The following is a 19,637-nucleotide window of genomic DNA, read 5'->3' on the forward strand; positions in this document are numbered from 1 at the left end:
ACACCACGGCGGCCGTGGGCTCTCCAAAGGCACAATTCATATACTGTACGGAGTACTGTACTGTACTCAAGAATAAGATTGTACTGTAATACAATCTTGCTCACTCGGAAGTCCAATGCCGTTGTGCATGAAAAGCACGGCGGAGTGGCGCCTTCATCAGGTGCCCGCAAGGCCGAGTTGCCGGATACCCTCCCCCTTCATGTTCCATTGTCGCGGTCGACCCTTTTTCATTCGACATGTTCCGCCACAACCAGGGCCGGCTGTGTCAAGGTCACACTCTGCGCAGAACACACCGTAGTAGATCCAGAACTTGGTCAAGGGTGGTGCACTTGTCGCCCATGGCGTAATAAAACCGAGCTGTCTCCTCCGGGGCCGAAACACAACATCCACCCTCGTCGAACTTCGTCTATAAGGCTGTGACTCCCACCATCCATTGTCTCTGTTTCCTTGATCTGTCCATTTTCCGAATAGCATCATCAACATCACACTCACAAACATGAAATCCTTTGCGCTGCTGTCTGCTCTCTGTGGCGTGGGATCTGCACACTTTCTTCTCAACTACCCAAAGTCAATTGGGTTTGATGATGCAAGTGAAGACAAAGGACCATGTGGCGGGTTCACACCGGATTTCTCCAAGAACGTAGTCGATTTTCATGTGGGCGGTGATGCCATCTCCACGAAGCTTACCCATCCCCAAGGCAACTGGCTTTTCCGCGTCACCACCGATGAAAAGGCCGAATCTGGCTGGGAACAGATCTTCCCCATTGTTCAACAGAGCGGGCTAGGAGATTTCTGTCAACCTCAAGTCACCGTCCCAAGCTCCTTGGTCGGCAAGAAGGGCGTTTTGAGTGTTGTCTCGTCTGCAACTGACGGACTTTTATTTCAGGTGAGCAAAGCAACATGAACCACAGCTACTGATTGATAGGAGTGGACTCTAATATGCCTGATTTAGTGTGCTGTTGTCAACTTCGTCGAGGGCAAGGGAACCAAACCTTCTGCTTGCGTTAACGCGACAAGCGTCAAAGCCTCCTTCGTCGACGATGATAAGCTGACCGCCCTCGTTGGCAACAGCTCAACACCCTCGCCTACCGGGACCTCTGGGTCTGGTTCACAAACGTCTGCGACTTCGAAGTCCACACACACTGGCGCAGCATCATCCCTCCATGCTTGGTCGACCAGCAGCGCCGGATGGAGCAGCGCGTTGACTGTGTTGTGCATGGCCGCACTCGGTGGAGCTCTTATGATCTGATGAACACGATTGGGTGTAGGCGCTTGGGGGTTGTCCAGATTCTAAAAACATCGTTTAGCGATCAAATTGAGGTTACATCTCGTACAAGGCGAATTAAAACCGTGAATGTCGTTTCAGAGATCCATGATGCGGATGAAGAGACTGGGGCTGGCAGTTCCAGAGGACCAATTTCGGTGGGCAGGAGCGAGCAACCTCAACCACGTTCCTGCCAACTTGACAAATGGCTAGCAATTGGTGACCAAAAAAGGGGTTCAAGGCGTCAATCTGCAAGCTGCAAACTCAAGATCCCAAATCCTCCACATGTGACTGCAAATGGCCTTGTTTGCCTCTGCGACTCCTTGGTTCTTGGTAAGTTTTCTTGCAATTGACCTAACCATGCGACAAACCTAAAGAAGACAGGCCGGCCATGCATTATCCCCACTTCTCCAACCTTGACCTTCTCAAAAAGATACGCGGTGTCGGAGCGATTCTTCGCCTCTGATTGCGCCGCTTATCGCCTTTCCCCACATGATGGTTTACCCCAACCTTGGCTTCGAGCATAGTTGTTGAGTATCGCGAACCTCGAACTTGCCATCAATGGCTTCGTGACAGGTTTCTTCTTCGAATTGCCATCATTGTATGGTTTCGTGTACCTGATTGCCTGCAATTTGATGCGTTGCGAGTAGTCAATTGGCCGAATGACCCTCTTATACCTTGCATGTTGATGATTCGATCACACACAGATACAAGCACCACCGTTATTATGGTTTATTCGGCGGTGAGACTGGCTTTCTTGAACCACGATTCACTTTCATTTTGAGCAACGCTACGCAATATACATTTACTTTACGTTCTGAAGCCCGCCTTGTGGACGAACTTTCCGGATATTACAGCCTGATAAACTTTGAATCAGTTGGCCGTACACCCGATGCCAGGGCATATATGTCGACTGCACCAGCAATGTTAATCTGATTTTTGCCCAGTTCGTCCTAGCTATTCTGCATCAGCATTCTCACACAGTCAAAACACCGTCGCTGCTTGACCATAGCTTCTCGCCATGGCTTCCGTCACTAGTGCCATCAAGCGAGCCTTCGCAGACTTGTCTTCCTCTTTTCATAGTAGTGGTCAGACAACACTGGGCGGCATTACCTTTGAGCCCAACATACGGATGTCAGTTGCGGATGTCGGTATCCTCATTACTTTGGCTGCGCTTTCTGTGGCCACTCTCCTACTTTATGTGTTTCGAAATCGGCTGCAATCCGCCCTTCCAACATGGCTTCGGCCGTTTGCCAAAGAAGAAGGCCCTGGGCCAGAGAAACGCAAGACATGGACCCATTGGACCCTGATTCTGGCATTTATATCCCTTTCTGGCCTGGTTCTATCCATTGTGCCTATTTGTCTGGATCCACGAGAGCATCGAGGCATCCTCGACGTGGTTCCTTGGTTAGCAGCCGTCCTCATCACGGCTTTTGACCGGCCCACCAGCACGCCAAGGATCCTACTTCTGCAATACTTGCTGATATTCAGCTCATGTGTGGGATTCTACTCTGCTCACTTTTTGGAGCACAATCTTCGCTCTATTGACCCTTACCGCATTGCAAGAATGGCGCTTTCTCTGTCTGGGATTATTGCCATTGGCAACATGCCACTTCGAAACCCCGCCTGGGATACTGAGGATATCGGGAACCCGAAGCTCCCTCCGTCTCATCACGTTAGAAGCCCGGAAGACAATCTTACGCTATTTAGCTTCTGGGCAATGACGTGGGTATACCCCCTAGCCAAGGCCTGTCGGAAGAAGGAGATCACTGTGGAAGATGTGTGGCAGTTGCCCTTCGACTTTCAACACACCCGTCTGTATTTGGCCTTCCGGGATCTTCAGGGCAAGCTTCTACCTTGTTTAATTCAAGCGAATGGCCTAGACTTGTTCATTTCCACCACTCTTGCTGTCGTTGAGAAAGTCGCCGAGGTATCCAACATTCGCCTGACCAGCCGGCTTTATAGTGCGTTGGACGATGGCAATGTTAATGAGGCCAACTTTTGGTGTGCGGTGATTCTCTGTGTTGATGTCGTTCGACAAATCTCTAAAACAACATCTTCTTGGTACTCCCGCAAGGCATATGAAAGATCAAGAGGCGAGACCTTCATTGCCTTATTTGGCAAGCTTCTTACTCGCGCTGTCCCTGGATCAGATGTCACTGAGAAGGGCCCTGACGAAGATAATACCGACAGCCCAATCGAGCCGGACGACGATTACCAAAGTGGTTGCTTTAGCTGGTGTGGTGGGCGCAAACAAAGACAGCCATCGGGCTCAACACAGAGAGCCCCAGCGTCGAATGCAAAAGTTGTCAACCTCGTTCGCGGAGATACATACGAAATTTCGCAGCGCTTTTGGGACTTCCCCAAGCTCGTGTCTCAGCCAATCAAGGTTGCAGTGACAATCTACTATCTCATTGACATCATGGGATGGCCATCCTGCATCGGCTTTGGGCTCATGGCAGTTTTTATGACCAGCAATTCTCTACTTGTTCGCAAAGTTGTTCAGTTGGAGCGATCGCGAACCGCACATTCGGACAAGCGCGCCCAGGCTGTTGCTCATTTTGTGGAAGCCAGCCGTCCCTTGAAGTTGAATGGCTGGACGTCCTCATGGAGTGCGAGGATCTTCAAATTCCGAGCAATGGAGATGCTAAAGAGACTTCAGATAGCACGAGTAACAGCAGCGATATCCACGAGTAACGTTGCCGGTGGTGCTGCCTATCCCTTTGCCAGTATCTGCTTGTACACCCTCATACTTCAACAGGGCCTTCCAAACGATGTCATTTGGCCCTCTCTCCAACTCTTTAGCCAGTTGGAGGCCAGCGTAAAGGAAGCCTTTGATCTGATATCTGCTTATTGGAAGGCAATCATCCCGGTGGAGCGTGTAAACAATTACATGGAAGAGCCAGATCGTGACGAGACCTCGCTAGGCACCACCGACACCACCGACATTGAATTCCGTGGCGCCTCATTCGCCTGGCCCTCCACCAATTACTTGGTGCTGTCCCAACTCAATCTCAAGTTCAGCACTGGGCTCACAGTAATCCGGGGCAAGGTTGGTTCTGGAAAATCCAGTCTGTTGTTGGCGGCCTTGAACGAGATGGAACTTCACGGAGGTGATCTTCTTAGGCCAGATGAACCCGTGGGGTATGCGCAACAGCTTCCGTGGCTGCAAAACAAAACAATACGAGAGAACATTGTTTTCCACCATCGGTTCGATGCCGCCCGATATCGACAAGTTATTCACGCCTGTGCGCTTGCGCCTGACCTCGGCGCCTTCCCAGATGGCGATCAAACTAAGCTAGAAGAAGGAGGTGTTGGATTATCGGGTGGACAAAAGGCTCGAGTTGCTTTGGCTAGGGCCGTATACAGTCCATGCCGAATTCTTCTATTGGACGACCCCCTCGCTCCCTTGGACCACGATACTGCAAGCAATATTGTTCGTCGCTTGTTGCAGGGGCCGCTGGCAAAAGAACGCACAATTGTCATGGTAACGCACCGAGACGACTTGGTCTTTCGTATTGCAGATCAAGTCATTGACATGGAAGATGGGTTTGCTCTGAAGCTATCAGAAGCGGAAATCAAGAATGAACTAGAGCACCCGTATCACGCCACATCTCAAGACACGATTGTTGAGGACTCTGAACCCAGCCACGAAGTACACGGCGAAGAAGATGCGAACTTGCAGGAGGCACCTGAAGAGCCCTCTGAGACGGGCAGTGTACCTCTCACGATCTATCTCAACTATATGAAGGCTGGCGGTTGGTATATGTGGGGATTTTTAGCTCTGTTCTATGGGATTTCGAGATACTGTGACATCTCTCGAGCTTCATTGCTCGAGGCATGGGGAAATGAAACTGCAAAAGAGCGAATCCTCAGCACAAAGGGATATTGGGGACTCCCAAGTCCAGAGAAATTTCCACGGATCTGGCTTGCCGTGCTCGGTGGCCTCTCACTTGGGCAAGTTTTGGCATATGCAGTTGCCCAATTATTACTTGCCAAAATTTCTGTCGATGCCGCTCAGGGCCTCTTCAAGATTGCTGTTGACCGAGTCAGCAGAGCTACATTCCGATACCATGATACGACGCCCACTGGCCAGCTTAAAAACAGACTCATATCCGACATGGGAATGGTGGATGGCGGAATCCTCGCGCCACTGGAAGGCTTTGTCTACAATTTCATTGCACTGGTTCTCAGCATTGTCGCCATAACGACACACCAGCCGATGCTTCTGATCATTCTAGGAACTGTGGCCATTCTCTTCGTTTACTTCTTTAGAATATACGTACCGGTTTCAAGAAGCTTACGACGCATGGAAATGCGGTATCTAACACCTATTATCGCCAACATTGGTGTTATGCAGGATGGTCTGGTGACCATTCGAGCGCTTCGAGTAGAAGAGCGATTCCAGGATCGCCATTTGGATGCGGTGGATGACTTTCAGAAACAGGATCACTTTTTCTGGAGCATGGCCTTCTGGCTTGACTTCCGCCTAAGCATATCCTCTGCCTGCACCCGGGCAGCTCTGATCATTTTCATGATATGGCGCGGGACTCCTGCGAGTGCCATTGGTTTCGTTTTGACGCAAACGACAATTGCGATGGCATCCATCCAACAGCTTTGCGAGAAGTTCGCACAACTCCAACTAGATGCAGTGTCGTTGGAACGAGTCAACATGCTCAACAAGATTCCAGAAGAGCCAAATGGCGATGACGAGCCCCCTAAAGACTGGCCACGGCCTTGCGATGATGTCAAATTCGAGTCCATGTCCTTCAAATACGCAGAGGACCTACCCGCAGTTCTTGAAAAGGTGACCTTCGACATACCCGGAGGTTCTACGTGCGCGGTGCTAGGACGAACTGGATCTGGAAAGTCGACAATTGCCAACGCACTACTCGCGACAGAGACAGCCTCAGAGGGGACGGTCAAGATTGGAGGCATGGATCTTGCCAAAGTCAATCGGACTACTCTTAGAAATCGCGTCACCTTCATTCAACAAGACCCAACATTGTTTCCAGGAACTCTGCGCGATAATATCGACCCAGAGGGTAAATTCTCAGACAACGAGTGCGAAAACGCAATTCATCGTGTTCTCGGCAAGGAATGGGGATTGGCGTCTCAAATTGACGCAGGCGGTAAAAACCTCAGCCAGGGGCAACGGCAACTGGTTGGTATCGGACGCGCAGTGTTGCGTAAGAGCGGTCTCGTTATATTGGATGAAGCGACGGCATCAATTGATCGTGGAACCGCAGCCACGGTCCAACGTATTCTAAGAGAGGAGCTCTCGAAGAGCACAGTTATCACCATTGCCCATAGGCTCGAGGCTGTTGAGGATGCCAATTGGTGTCTCCGCCTCGAGCGAGGCCGGGTTCTCAATTGCGGCCCTGCAAAGGATCTTAATGGGAAGCCTACCGATGAGGAATAGAGGCATGGGACATTTGGGGTGTGAATGAAATGAACTAATTATTGTTAGGATAAAGGGGATGCAATTTACTGTCGGTAGTCATAGTTTTGGATATTCATGTCTCACAGACATTTGGATAGTCTAAGTTCAATAGATGTCTTTTTAAACACCTAAATCCTTCAATTTTCCGTGTAAATGTCTCGTTCACTCCTTCGCCCATAAGCTATGCCACTTGTAAAACACATTATCCGGATCATACTTCTTCTTCAACACCCTTAATCTCTCCAAGTTTTCACCAAACGCTCTATTCGGATCAATCGCCTCACCTGTTAAAGTCAGCCATGAAAGTCACATTCTCACCGCAAAACTCACCATCATAATTAGCATACTGCCCACCCTCGCCCTGGTACCCCTTCTCCCTCACCTTCGCCAGCAACCTCCTCTGAAACTGCCTAACCTCCCCATCCATCTTCTCATCCTGCCACATAAACACCGTCGCAAGATGGTAAAAATGCCCCCTCGACGGATACGCCGTCGCACTCCTCGGCACCGTAATAACCTTCGTCCACGGTAGACACTCAAACATGCACATCGACCCATCGCCAATCCCCTTCTCGTCAACAAACTCCACAAACTCATCTGCAATGCTCTTCACAAACTCGACATCCAGGGGCATGACAAAGTTCGCCCCGCCCTGAAGTCGACGCACGCGATCTTCAAACGGGGGAATCATGTCATTTGCCTTGTGGTACGGCATTTCAGCGGCCATTACGTTGATGGGCCCGATATCCAGAAGTGGTTTGAAGAACTCTTCGCCTTGTTGCTGGGTGCCCGTCTTGAAGGTCATGCAAAGGATGACTGGGCCGGGCGCACCGGGGGCAGATCCGCATACGCCTGCCCAGAAGGCTTCGTCGCCGGTGTTGTTGTTGTGGAACCAGTTGGCGAAGTCGACTATCGCGGGAAGTTTGTCGAGTGTGAAGATGACGGGGCCGGCGTACACTGTGCTGACGGGGTATATCTTGAGAGTGAACTTGGTGACAATCTATGCGTGTGATGAAGCGTGAGTAAAGACTTTGTAAGTGGTTCAAGGTCGAGAAGTGACTTACACCAAAGTTTTGCCCGGCACCACGTAAAGCCCAGAATAGGTCCTCATTCTCATTCTCAGATGCATTTACTATCCGCCCATCCGCAAGAACCACCTCCGTGCTGAGCAAGTTATCAATAGTAAGGCCATACTTGGGCGTCAACCAGCCCATTCCGCCACCGAGAATAAATCCACCCACGCCAGTATGGTTCACTGTTCCACCAACAGTGCCAAGCCCATGCTCAGCACATGCCTCATCAACTTGGCTCCATCTGCACCCACCACCAAAGGTCACGGTCTTTTGTGCGGGATCGACAGTAACGGAATCAATGCGGCGCAAATCAATAACCATGCCGCCGTCTGAAGAGGACGAGCCGCTGGTTGCGTGCCCGCCACTCATGGCCGTGAGAGGGATCTTGTTGGCTGTGGCATATCTGATCGTCTTGGAAACTTCTTCCACATTGTCTGGCTGGACGACAACGGCGGCGGGTTTAATAGCCGCGTGACTCCATCTTTTGAGAGACTCGTCGTATCCGTCGTCGCCGGGTGTGAGGACGACGCCTTTGACGGTGTTGCGAAGGTCGTCAAACTTGTGTGCCATGTTGAGCTGTTTAAGAGGAAACTCGCTCTGTATTGTGAAGTTGTGAAGCTTTTGGCGAGTTTCGGCTGCTCTTGGGCTGGGAGGGGATCTCGGATAGATAATATAGTGGCACGAATATTTTGTATGGGCCGTACTGACCGGGTATAGGACGTATTGACCGGGTGTAGGACGGCAATCCCCTCAGCAAGGTGCCACTTTGGCGGGGTATTCGAGTGAGATTGTGACACGACGTCGTCAGCTTGTCGACTTGTTGCCGATCTGGTGGAGGCTTGGACGTTCTCCATTGGGGTGTATTTTACTCCGTACAAAGGTTTCAACTTCTAACCGTGAAGCTTTAGAGTTCTACGCTTTGAAACATAGAAGCCGAATAAAAATTTTAAGAGTGTCGAAAGTTGAGCCTATATTTCGCTGTCATATTCTAAGAAAAGAAGCAAACGGAGTTTCCATCCAGCAGCTTTGGAGTCTCCACCGATTAGCGACTAGACTAACACAACAATCTTCGCAACTCAAAGTCACCTTGCCTAACCCGTACATAATCTCGCTTTCATAATTTAGGATCTGTGACCAAATTCCACGTTGCCATCGCAGGGGCTAACTTGTGTGTCCAATCTGTCCTTCCAATTTGTCCGTCCAACCCATCAAGTCCGCCGTGTACCCTCCACACTACATGTTGCGAAATCTCATAACCATAATAGCCGGAATCTGTGTATAATTCGCAGACGACTCGGGCCTTTCCTTAATCGCGTCCTGCTTCTCAAAGTACAGTTCCTCCATATTATCCATGACCAAGCCCGTCTTGAAGAATGTCCCCAACAAGACGTCAAGCGGGCGATGAAAGTATAGCTGCACATTATTAGCCAGAATGCAGCAAACAAGTCTCGAATTCTGGGCGATGTGTTTCCTACCTGGAATGCAGGCTGGCCATTGACTGCGACACCCCGCCATGGAGCCTTCTCGCGATACTCTCGAATAACTTTGCCTCGAGTATTGTAGTATTCGCCTGTTTCCTCGTTCGTGACGACTTCCACGAAGCGTGTTGCGCCGGACGTGAAGAATACCGGGTGAAGCATAGTTGCGAAGAAGCTGCACATGCAGAGTTATTAACCTGCACCATTGACAGCCGAACAAACTAAATTAAGAGACAAAACGTACATGCCGCCTTTCTTCAATAGTTTAGGAAGTGCATTCGCCATTGGCTCTAGGTCGGAAATGTCCATAAGTGCCATGTTACATGTCACGACGTCGAATCCTCCTCTCTTGAGAAAGGAAATGTCAGTGTCACTCAATTTTCAACGGCATGTAGACTGGGAGTTAGAGGAGCAGCTGGAGCATCTCTCACCGCAGGCTCAGATTGGAGAAATTCCTCAAATGCCTCGGGCAGAGTCACGTCCAGCTTGCGATACGAGATTCGATCCGCCTCCTCCGGCGAGCTCCTTCGACTTGCATGTTTGAGCATCTCCTCACTGCCATCTGATGCGACGACCGAGGCGCCTTTACTCGCGAGCCAGCGCGCTACAAGGCCATTTCCAGTGGCGAGATCGAGGGCCTTGCAACCTGGCTGTATGGGAACGAGTCGCTCTAGAGAAGGTTTCTGGAGCTGCTGCCAGTACTTGTTGCCATGAAGGCCGATGTTTGTGTCCCAGAACTCAGCATTGTCAATCCAGGAGCTGTGGATTCCTCGCTGTTCGGGGGTGGCCGACATGATGGACAACAAGATTCAAGGCTGCAGGGTTCTTTTCTTAACTACAGAGGTTGGAAGAGTTGAATTAGTTTCAAATTCCGTTCGCGTCTGCTTCGACATCATGGAGGTTTAAGTAAAGCATCACCCTATGACATTTGAGTTATGTTTGACAAGGGTCCGGAGAATTGGCGTCTGCCATTGGTCTTTCTGACTTTTTTTGGGAGCTACTCCGGTGACTCATGCGGAACAGGGAAGGTGGAAAACGCCAACACCTTCCGGATTCATGTTGAAGAAAGCTGGGGTGCGCGAAACATCAGCGTCTTACCGGCAAAAGTCTTCGAAGTTGAGCTGATTCGAGTCGTTCATGATGAAAAGACGCCTCGATTCTACTGCTTTGGTTGCAAGTCTTTGGCTTTACAAACTCGAGTCTCGCGGTATAAGTCGTAGCTGGCTATTCCCCAAATCTCTGAATAGATCTACACCAGTCACGTTGAGCTCTGTAACTTGTCCCCACTTTCGGTGTCGTTGATGGACCTTTTCATGCACCCTACGTTCCCTAAGGTGCCTGTATGTGATTCTTTAAATTGGTACCTTACGAGATGTGTACCTCTCAACCTGACTACCGAGAAAAGGGAGCATTTTGTCGTGATATGTAGAACAAGCTGACGGTGCAGAGATCTCAGCGACCTATCATGCGCCTGTGTACTGCGGTTCTTGTAACTTCAAATACCGCTCCGTTGTGAGTTCTATTGCCCACCTCGAATAAAGTCACATCAAATCCTATTATTATTTCCTTACATACTGGTGGTCGCCATGTGCCTGGTTAAGCGGAGAAAACAATTATATCCAGTAACAATATCATAAATGACCTCTCCATGCCTCCATAGTACGTCATTTCTTCGAACCACGAGTGCAGAAGCAAAGTCCGCCTCCCACATCCACCACTGGGCCATGGGTGCGAATAAACTAGCTCTTTCAGTTGATAAAACCCTCTTAGCGGATATAACTCAGACTATATCTATCTCTCTGTATTAGTGGACCATTACGATTGCCATGCCAAATGGTCCACCTAACATTCTCTTTGACTACTCCCTACCTCAGGGGTCGGAAATATACGTCGGCATAACCTGAGAAGGTACAGTTTCGTATTATGCCTTGCGGTTTGGATCTTAGTATGATCAAAAATAAAGTAATTTGACTTCAATGTTTGGTTCTGTGATTGGTCATACTGGTGTCAGATAAACCTGCCTCTGTTGATTGAAAGACGGAAGTAGTCTTGGCAGCTGGGTGGTAGTGGCAATTGGCCACCGTACTCGTAATTCAAATATTCTAAAAGCATAAAGCACTCTGCGTTTTGGGGATGTAACGAAGCAAAGGAGGTAAACGCAAGTTCAATAAAGGTGTAAGGAGAGCCTGGCTAGCAGTGACTCTCATAACGTGACAACAACATTTGTCAACGAGAGCCGCTCTGGATCATCACGGACCAAGTCAACCGAGTAATTCAATAGGATTGAACATCCCTATTCAACTGAGTCATTGAATATCCCTCAGAAACGCCTTATAAAAAGACTCATGATTTCCTTCCTTTCCTTCGTTCTGTTAGATAGTCAGTCAAGTAGATATCATTCAATTCAGTCTTTTGTTGCCCTCAATCCCTCACATCCGTAGCTATCTTGTGATAACATTCTCGGTCGAAATATGGGGGTTAGCTTCGTCGATGGATTTTGTGGCTTTTCGGCTACTCCCACTGTGGCAGTGTGCAGTCTGAGTCTCCCCAGGACGTAGTTGATAGTGAATGTTGAAGTCCTGGACTTCGCCACAGCTAAAGCTTTGGTGGTGGTCCATTGAAAAACTGTATTAAGGAAGGGATGTTGCTATGGCTCTGCAGAAAGTTCACCAGTTTTTTACTGAGAAACTTGTTGGCTACGGTACGAACCGGATGAAATATAGAGAACTGCATGTCGATTTGAACATGTAAAAAGTTGACTGCAGCCTGTACAATTGCTTAGATATGCCTTAAGCCCGAGCCAGCATTTTGCAACACCTTGACCACAGCCCTGACCATCCGCGCAACTCCAGGCAATGCACCCGGGCGTTGCCTATTCCATGGCAGCGGAGGACACTAGAAAGCTTCCAGTTTCCACTGACTATTTGGATCGAGCGATAAATATACTGTGTTTGAAAGAGGAAGAGTAATCGGAAACGTAGGTAGGATCTCCCCTCCTACTATGGGGCTGCGGATATTAATACCGAACTGAGTGTCTTCATGTTGAAACCATTCCTTCTGGCTCTGCTTACTGTTGGATAAGAAATATGGTGGCCATGCTCACTGGTTGATCTCACACTGAAAACGGTGAGGCAGCGGCGAGCTCTTACAAATACGCAAGCACAATTGACGGATGGGGGTGTCACTGCATGAATATGATAATGTATTGCAACTTTGATTGGATTTTCTTGCATCCTTAGGGTTACATTTATGCGGCTCGTCCCAACAGCCGGTCAGCTGAGTCCCGAGTTGAGGAGATGGAGGTGGGTGGTTGGCCGTTACCATCGACATCAACTCTCCCCAGCCAGAAACAACGAGTTGATCAGCGTTTATCTGGTGAAACCCCTACAATATAATGGGCCACGAACCGCAAAGCTAACAGCGGCAACACTTGAGAGTGTAGGAAGTAATGATTCCAGATGGCAAGGATAGAAGTGCTCAGAAGGATGATCTCGGCGGCTGGATCTGTGCCATGGCGGCATTGTCTGTCGACAATTTCCTCGTCGATGATGGCCCTCCATAGGTTGGCTCGCATGAGGCCAGCATCTTTGAGAAATTGTCAAAGGAAATCCAACCAGAGGGCGAGTATACTTGCGCATGGTGCGCAGTCTGCTCTGTTCACCATCACCTCTGGTCATGCCTAACATAAAGATCGCCCGTAATACCTGTTGCGTCACCACCCATGTCCTCTTTATACTCCCAAACTGGTGACTTTGACTTCAAACTGGGTTAGGTATGGTGGCGAGGTCGTTGGCCATACTTATTGAGCATGCTTCTCCTCTGCACCACAACGTTCCCACTTCCTACCAAATCATTGAGCACTGCATTTTGTTGCGAAATAAAAAGCAAAAAAACACAAGAAAACATTCTTCCTGTTTCGAAGGTTGACTTGAGCTACCTAAATGGCACAGAAAGGCGGCAGGTATCGAGTTTCCTCTGGTGCGCATTCCATCGTCGCAGTTTTCGTTCCTTTATCATTGACACCTGGGAATCTGACACTTCTAGAAGCCGAAACTTTTTCGTCCTCTCCAAAGGTTGACCAGAAGGATGAAAAGACGGATGGAGACTGGGAACTCGTCACAAGCCCTGAAAACCCCCAAGGACATAAACACACCGTACGAACCTCGGCTCGCCTCGGCGTGGGAATTGGGAAATGGACGTGGAATGTGTTTAGCTGGGATACAAGAACAGAGCACAACAGGACTCGCCGCGAGTGCAACAGATAGGAAATCAGAGCCCAACGGCAATAGGGAAAAGATCACAATTTGATGGGTCTTGAAGCAAGCCTGAATCTGTTGGTGGCGCCCGCGACGGGGAACCCGTAAGCAACACCGTTGGTCACAAAATTATGGTTGATACCAAGTAACACGTAGTTGGCCATTTATTGCCACTTAAAATGCCATCGGTGGGTTGATCCAGGGGTGCTGGTGATAATCAGAGATATAAGCTGCATGGTTGCAATGCTGTTGGTGAAACAAATCATAAGCTGCAGAGTTACAGCGTTTCCGATCTGACTTATACAGCTGGGAATACTTGGACAAGTTCGGTGATCCTTGATCTGTAACCTCTACTTGTACGAACCTAATACTGTATGCCGCTCATCATGAGATCAGCGTTGACATGCTGCCATGCTTGCATGTGGCCAGTACTTTCCGTCATCATTTGCAGTAGGTGGTTACAAAACAGCTATCTGTTTAATTGCTGTTGGTGCCATGCGGCTGGACTCATTAAAGCCACAAAACAGCGGTTCAATGTTGGCTTGACTTCCCATCTGTTGCAAGCCGTAGGGCTAAGCGACTGCTAAGTTCGTCAAATACTGCCAATGGTCAAACAGTCTGGCTCTGGGAGTTTTCGGCGGGTGACTTACTGAGAACAGCGGCACCGAGGGAGTATGGTTATTAAAACGCCTTCCAGAACCTGTACTCATGATGTAGTTATTTCACACGGACAGGCTGACGTAGTTGCCAGCAGAGTGCTCGCCTGCACAGTCTTCTAGCACGGAGACCGGTATCCGCAATTGCCTCGGGATCCCTCACATTGTATTATTAATCTTTGTGCCAACCTTGCAAGAAACCGTGCTAGTTTTAAAGCATAACTTATACCTTTGGACCTCTTAACTAGCAGCATGAAACTGTATTAAACACTAGGATTTAGGATAGCGGAGTTTGTGGAGTTGATCCTCGGCTCGAAATAAAACTCCGCCATCTATCCCGTTGAAAATAATAAAAATCGGCACAACCTTCGTACCGAATCTCATTCGCAATTCGGCGATGTTTCATTCCGTGCTGATAATCGTATGAGACTTGATATGATGACGTTTTTGTCAATTGCCATGAGGTCTGTCTGTGTTAAGGAAGGCTCCGAAATCGTCGCTAATGCAATTACATCGTCTCAGCCGCTTCTCCGCCAGCAGCATGTTCAGCCTCAAGATGAATGCAATGCGAATCATACTGAACAAGGAACTCCGACAATAAAATGACAATTTGAGATAAATATACATTTGCTTCTCGGTATAAACTGCGTCACCTCACTATTGACCACTACACTGGCTCATGACGAAACCCAAACCAAAACAATCGCTCTGCCAACGGACAATCATATCTCAAATCAGTAGAGCGCTCCCTTTGTCAGGTCGAGTCCCTATTGGTAATTCCTTTTATACCATCTCTTGGAAAATGAGCCTCGATCAACCAGTAACTCTGCCATGCGGGCTCTTACTTAAGAACCGTTTGGCAAAGGCTTCAACAACCGAGCAAATGGGCGACTGTCAGAACCTGCCAACGTCCCAGCAACTTCACCGTGCTTATCGCGCGTGGGGTAATGGAGGCTGGGGAGTTGTGCTGACTGGAAATGTCCAAATTGATCAAAGATATTTCGGCGCACCTCACGACCTAATGATCGACCCCCAATTGCCCGAAGAGAAGGTCTTAGCCGCCTATAAAGAGCTCGCAGTTAGCTGTAACAGCAATGGAACACCGGCGATTGTACAATTGAACCATCCTGGCAGACAGTCTCCCATGGGAGCAGGAAAGAGAGGCTATTTTGAAAAGTCAATCGCTCCTAGCGCGGTTCCCATGGACTTGGGTGCCTCTGCCATGCAGAGATTTTTATCTTCGCTAGTATTTGGCACACCACGAGAAATGACTCAACAAGATATTGATGATGTTGTTGCTCGGTTTGTCTACTCGGCAAAGATTGCAGAAAAGGCTGGATTTGCGGGTGTTCAAATTCACGCCGCACATGGATACCTACTGGCACAGTTTCTTTCGGCAAAGACAAATCTTCGAACTGACAAGTACGGAGGTTCATCTGCGAATAGGGCGAAGATTGTGGTAGATATTATTAAGGCCATTCGAGCGGCCGTACAACCATCGTTTTGCGTCGCGCTGAAGCTAAACTCAGTAGACCACCAAGCTAGCTTAGATCCAGCAGCGTCCACAGAACTGAAGGACGTACTTGAACAGGCCAAGCTCATTTGTGATACAGGAGTTGACTTCCTAGAGATCAGTGGTGGTTCATACGAAAATCCAGTGGTAAGCTAATGTGCTTAATCGGCGGGACGAGAGTCGACTAACAAGGTAAATCAGTTTCTTGGCGATGGCCCCAATACCCAGAAGCGATCTACGAAGACCTTAGCCAGAGAGTCATTCTTCCTAGAATTTGCCAAGGCCATCCGAGCGGTTGTCCCAGACACAGTCCTGATGGTAACAGGGGGCTTTCGCACAAGGAAAGGGATGCAAGCAGCAATTGCAGAAGGCTCTTGCCACTTGATCGGATCTGCTCGACCGGCCATTTTGAGGCCCTCACTCCCAAAGGACATTATTAATAATGAGAAAGTATCTGATGATGATGCCAAAGTTATGACACCGGCTGTTAAAACTCCTTGGCTCGTCAAACACATCGGCATTAAAGCTGTGTCTGCCGGAGTCGAGAGTGTAAGTACAGTGTGAATGAGTGGTAAGCTGCATGCTGACTTCTTCACAGTCGTGGTACTATGGCCAAATGAAGAAGATGGGCGGATAGATGGTCTAGACATTTTCTTGTGTGTAGATTTCGTCTCGGATTACGATTACACAGTTTCGTGACGACGATGGAGGGCTGTTGTTGGTAGCCGGCATTGAGTAGCGGTAGTATAAAGAGGCACAGGTAGACAATGATCTCACAGGTCAGCATGGCTGAGTTTACTTGGACCACAGACTAGGCCCTTGTTCATATATTCCTGAGTTTCGGAGTATTTATTGAGACACCACTTCCAGTAATAAGGCGACATCTCCACAAATTGCCTGTTCCTACCCCTTTATGCTTTTACTCGCCGAGTCAAAACTTGTAATTATCGAGACCAAAAAACAACAAGGTCATCAAAGTCAGCTTCTACAAGCTCGCTACAATCTCTTCCACCCTGCGGCCTCACCAGTCGACGTAGCTTGAAAGCTTCGTCAAACTCTACTGCCGATTGACCGTTATTCCCTTCTCCCTTCGATACCTGTCCCGCTTTGTACATTGCCCGTGCAAGTTCGTTTCTATATCTAGGACGACCGCTGAATACCTTTATGGCTTGATTGATAAGAGAACTACCAGTGAACGCATAAGTAGGATGACCTAACACAAGGATTTGGAAGCGACTTACCGAGCTGTGGGAAGATTGTCAATGCGAAGATGGTCATCTGCTAATCTCACACATATATCTCCAATTCGGTGGTGCATGTCCCCCAGTGTGGCACGGTACTGTTTCAAGCACCTTGTGTCATACTTGTGGCCCTTCTACAAATCTCCTTTGCTGACATAAAGGTTACCTAACGCGTAAAGAGTTTTACCGGTCCTAAACATGTCAATCGAATGTCCTACGGGAAGAGAAATTAGGTTGGCTTACTTGAAAGAGTTGGTATCATTGTATCCGAATGCCGTTTTGTAGATATCGAGAATCTCCAGCAGCACCCGCTCTGCATCATCATAGTTTCCCAACATCCAGTGCATGAATCCAATATTGGATTGCGCCCAACCCAGCATGGTATCTTGGTAGTTCGGAAGAGACTGGAAAGATTCGATAGCTTTGATAAAGTACGTGATGGCAACCTCATACTCGCCATTCATGGCATGGGCTACCCCTGTCTCGTTGTAAGCCATGCATAATTCGTAGTCGACGACCTGTTTTCCATCGTCCGTTCTTCGTTCTAGAGCCAAGTCTAACCAAATATGCGCATGCTTCAAGAACCTCGCAGTGTCATTTGTTTCGCCAGCAGCTGTGCCTTGGTTATGATGGGTCTCACGGAACAGGTAAGCGATATCCTGACGTGATTTATCTTCAAAGTCATTGCAGATGTTCTCAACCAACTCGAACCATTCCATTGACTCCTCTTGGAAACCCCTTTTGAACCAATACCTGCTATTGTCAATATAGATCCGCTCGTTGAACAACGGAGGTCTTACCATCCTGCTTCGTTGAAGAGGGTTGCACTAGCTACCTTCTGCTCTAATGTTTGGAGTGTAGCAACAGAGTTATAAGCGTTTTTCGAACGAACAACACATGGAAACAAAGATGCATACTCCTTATAGCGACCTGTGAAAAAGCGAGTCTCCAAAACTGAAAATGGCCAAACATTGGATAGGGACCTGATTGCCAGGTCATACACCTCGGCCATCATGGTTTTGTCATCAGCTGCTACCCATAGAATGGCGTCGAATTTGGACTTCCTGGAGTAAGCATACTCCACGGCGGTCTGGGTCTTGCCAATACCGCCCATGCCACATAGAGCAAATGCTCGAATCAACGGTTGACCTAGCCCGGCATCTATACTACAGCTTGAGCGTCTCGGTAGTAGGGCTAGGTCCATCTGGTGTAAAACGTCTTCTCTTCCTACAAAATCCGGTTTCCTCTTATGAGTCCCCATGGCGAAACATGGAAGACTGGGATTCTTAGAAGCGACCTCGAAGTTTGTCACCCGATTAGGGTCCTCTTGTGGCCGGAAGTCTCCCGAAGATCCGTCCGTAGCGGCTTTCGAGACGTTGAATGAGTCAGACATTTCTACAAAGCTCTTTTTGGGGTGTTCCACAGGTGTCCCGGTCAATCGGTTTCCGAGATCGTTGGTACGTGATGTGATGTCAGGCCTTAGCGCGCGACGATCCGACTAGCGATGGGAAGTTTCGGCGATGGAACAAGTTGGAGTTTAGTAGCGGGATACTGAGGCTCCAGCTGCCACTTCGTCTTTGTCCAGATCAATATATCCGCCAGGCTCCGTCTCCGGTAGCCAATATGCATTGACCATTATTGCTGGCAGTTAGGGCACAATGTGGACGCGCCCTGACTGTGGTCGTGGTGGCGCCTGGTTTGTTTACATTTTGGCTTAGGTTGTCTAAGCGGAATAAATCTGTGGTAAGAAATGCATTATTGGTGCTATGGAAATGAATCACACGTTGGCATCTACACATACAAGGAAGAAATTGGACAGAGGCGAAAGCCTTACAAGAGGCGACCCCAAGACCACTGCTCTTCAATTCCCTCGGGATATTGCTTACTATTACGATTCAACTAAATGAGCCCCTAGAGACTATTTACGATTCGTTGAATAGACTCTTTCAACGTTTCTTCTGGCAACTCAAAATCTTATTATCTAGCAGCCCATCCGTGGTGAAATTGGCTCCTCGGTCCGCATCCTCTGCATACAGAAGCATGAGCACAAGCAGTTTAAGCCCTTCGGAGTGGTCTTCGGTACCCAGCTCAGCTGCCTTATCCAAAGCCTCTTTCGAGGTCATATGTTCAGTCTTCCATTTGCATCCAGTGGCTTGCTCTAAGGCATCTAGAACTTGGAGCTGTGAGACAGTAAAAGAGGCAACATGTACACTTCGATTGATTGTCTCCTCAGGTTTTTGCAATACCTTGACGACGGCTGCGGCAGCAGTTCCAATATTGGTGGTCGACCAGAGTTTATTGCCCGAGTCGTAAATGACAGCTTTTCTGTTTTGGAGGTCATAGTCGAGCCAGCCATCCTTGAGGCCCCAATCAAAGAATTGCCCTGTGTGGATGGCCGTCCAAGTGAGCCCAGTTTCCTCCCTGGCCTTCAAATAAGCCGCTGTTTTTGCCTTGTCAGAGTACAGTGGACACAGATCACTGGCCGCAGAACAAGTGTTGTTGCCATATTCGGTTGGGATAAAGCGTTTGACGCCGACTCGAATTGCAGCATCGATCATGCGTACGTGAAGAGTGTAGGGACGCCCAGGGATAACTGATACGACTGCATCTTGACCGGTAAATGCCTGTACTAGCTGATCGTCGGGATATTCATCATCGACCGTGATGACTGTAATATGCGAGGGAAATTTGGATTTGGAGGATTATCGAGACA

At 48.8% G+C, this 19,637-nt stretch overlaps 7 protein-coding genes across 7 annotated transcripts; 3 read left to right on the forward strand and 4 right to left on the reverse strand.

Annotated features, from left to right (window-relative positions):
- Nucleotides 1–496: 496 nt before the first annotated feature.
- Nucleotides 497–1,249, forward strand: VFPPC_02440 (expression library immunization antigen 1; the record flags this gene model as incomplete). Its single annotated transcript, XM_018282088.1, has 2 exons — nucleotides 497–886; nucleotides 953–1,249. The coding sequence occupies 2 exons, from the start codon at nucleotides 497–499 to the stop codon at nucleotides 1,247–1,249; spliced, it is 687 nt and encodes a 228-aa protein (XP_018146421.1).
- A 1,036-nt stretch (nucleotides 1,250–2,285) lies between these two features.
- Nucleotides 2,286–6,686, forward strand: VFPPC_02441 (ABC transporter; the record flags this gene model as incomplete). Its single annotated transcript, XM_018282089.1, has 1 exon — nucleotides 2,286–6,686. One exon carries the CDS (start codon nucleotides 2,286–2,288, stop codon nucleotides 6,684–6,686), a length of 4,401 nt encoding a protein of 1,466 aa, XP_018146422.1.
- Nucleotides 6,687–6,869: 183 nt separating this feature from the next.
- VFPPC_02442 (FAD linked oxidase domain-containing protein) lies at nucleotides 6,870–8,350 on the reverse strand (the record flags this gene model as incomplete). The annotated part of the gene is made up of 3 exons (XM_018282090.1): nucleotides 6,870–6,991; nucleotides 7,038–7,707; nucleotides 7,772–8,350. The coding sequence occupies 3 exons, from the start codon at nucleotides 8,348–8,350 to the stop codon at nucleotides 6,870–6,872; spliced, it is 1,371 nt and encodes a 456-aa protein (XP_018146423.1).
- A 663-nt stretch (nucleotides 8,351–9,013) lies between these two features.
- On the reverse strand, nucleotides 9,014–10,052 carry VFPPC_02443 (methyltransferase type 11; the record flags this gene model as incomplete). Its single annotated transcript, XM_018282091.1, has 4 exons — nucleotides 9,014–9,193; nucleotides 9,256–9,433; nucleotides 9,503–9,606; nucleotides 9,690–10,052. The coding sequence occupies 4 exons, from the start codon at nucleotides 10,050–10,052 to the stop codon at nucleotides 9,014–9,016; spliced, it is 825 nt and encodes a 274-aa protein (XP_018146424.1).
- Nucleotides 10,053–14,972: 4,920 nt separating this feature from the next.
- VFPPC_02444 (NADH:flavin oxidoreductase/NADH oxidase) lies at nucleotides 14,973–16,320 on the forward strand (the record flags this gene model as incomplete). The annotated part of the gene is made up of 3 exons (XM_018282092.1): nucleotides 14,973–15,830; nucleotides 15,885–16,232; nucleotides 16,282–16,320. The coding sequence occupies 3 exons, from the start codon at nucleotides 14,973–14,975 to the stop codon at nucleotides 16,318–16,320; spliced, it is 1,245 nt and encodes a 414-aa protein (XP_018146425.1).
- Nucleotides 16,321–17,058: 738 nt separating this feature from the next.
- VFPPC_13275 (tetratricopeptide repeat domain-containing protein) lies at nucleotides 17,059–18,317 on the reverse strand (the record flags this gene model as incomplete). Its single annotated transcript, XM_022428872.1, has 3 exons — nucleotides 17,059–17,116; nucleotides 17,168–17,677; nucleotides 17,725–18,317. 3 exons carry the CDS (start codon nucleotides 18,315–18,317, stop codon nucleotides 17,059–17,061), a joined length of 1,161 nt encoding a protein of 386 aa, XP_022284550.1.
- A 553-nt stretch (nucleotides 18,318–18,870) lies between these two features.
- Nucleotides 18,871–19,482, reverse strand: VFPPC_02445 (isoflavone reductase family protein; the record flags this gene model as incomplete). The annotated part of the gene is made up of 1 exon (XM_018282093.2): nucleotides 18,871–19,482. The coding sequence occupies one exon, from the start codon at nucleotides 19,480–19,482 to the stop codon at nucleotides 18,871–18,873; it is 612 nt and encodes a 203-aa protein (XP_018146427.2).
- Nucleotides 19,483–19,637: the final 155 nt, after the last annotated feature.

Source organism: Pochonia chlamydosporia, chromosome 2 (genome assembly GCF_001653235.2).
Source record: "Pochonia chlamydosporia 170 chromosome 2, whole genome shotgun sequence".
Lineage (NCBI taxonomy): Eukaryota > Fungi > Ascomycota > Sordariomycetes > Hypocreales > Clavicipitaceae > Pochonia > Pochonia chlamydosporia.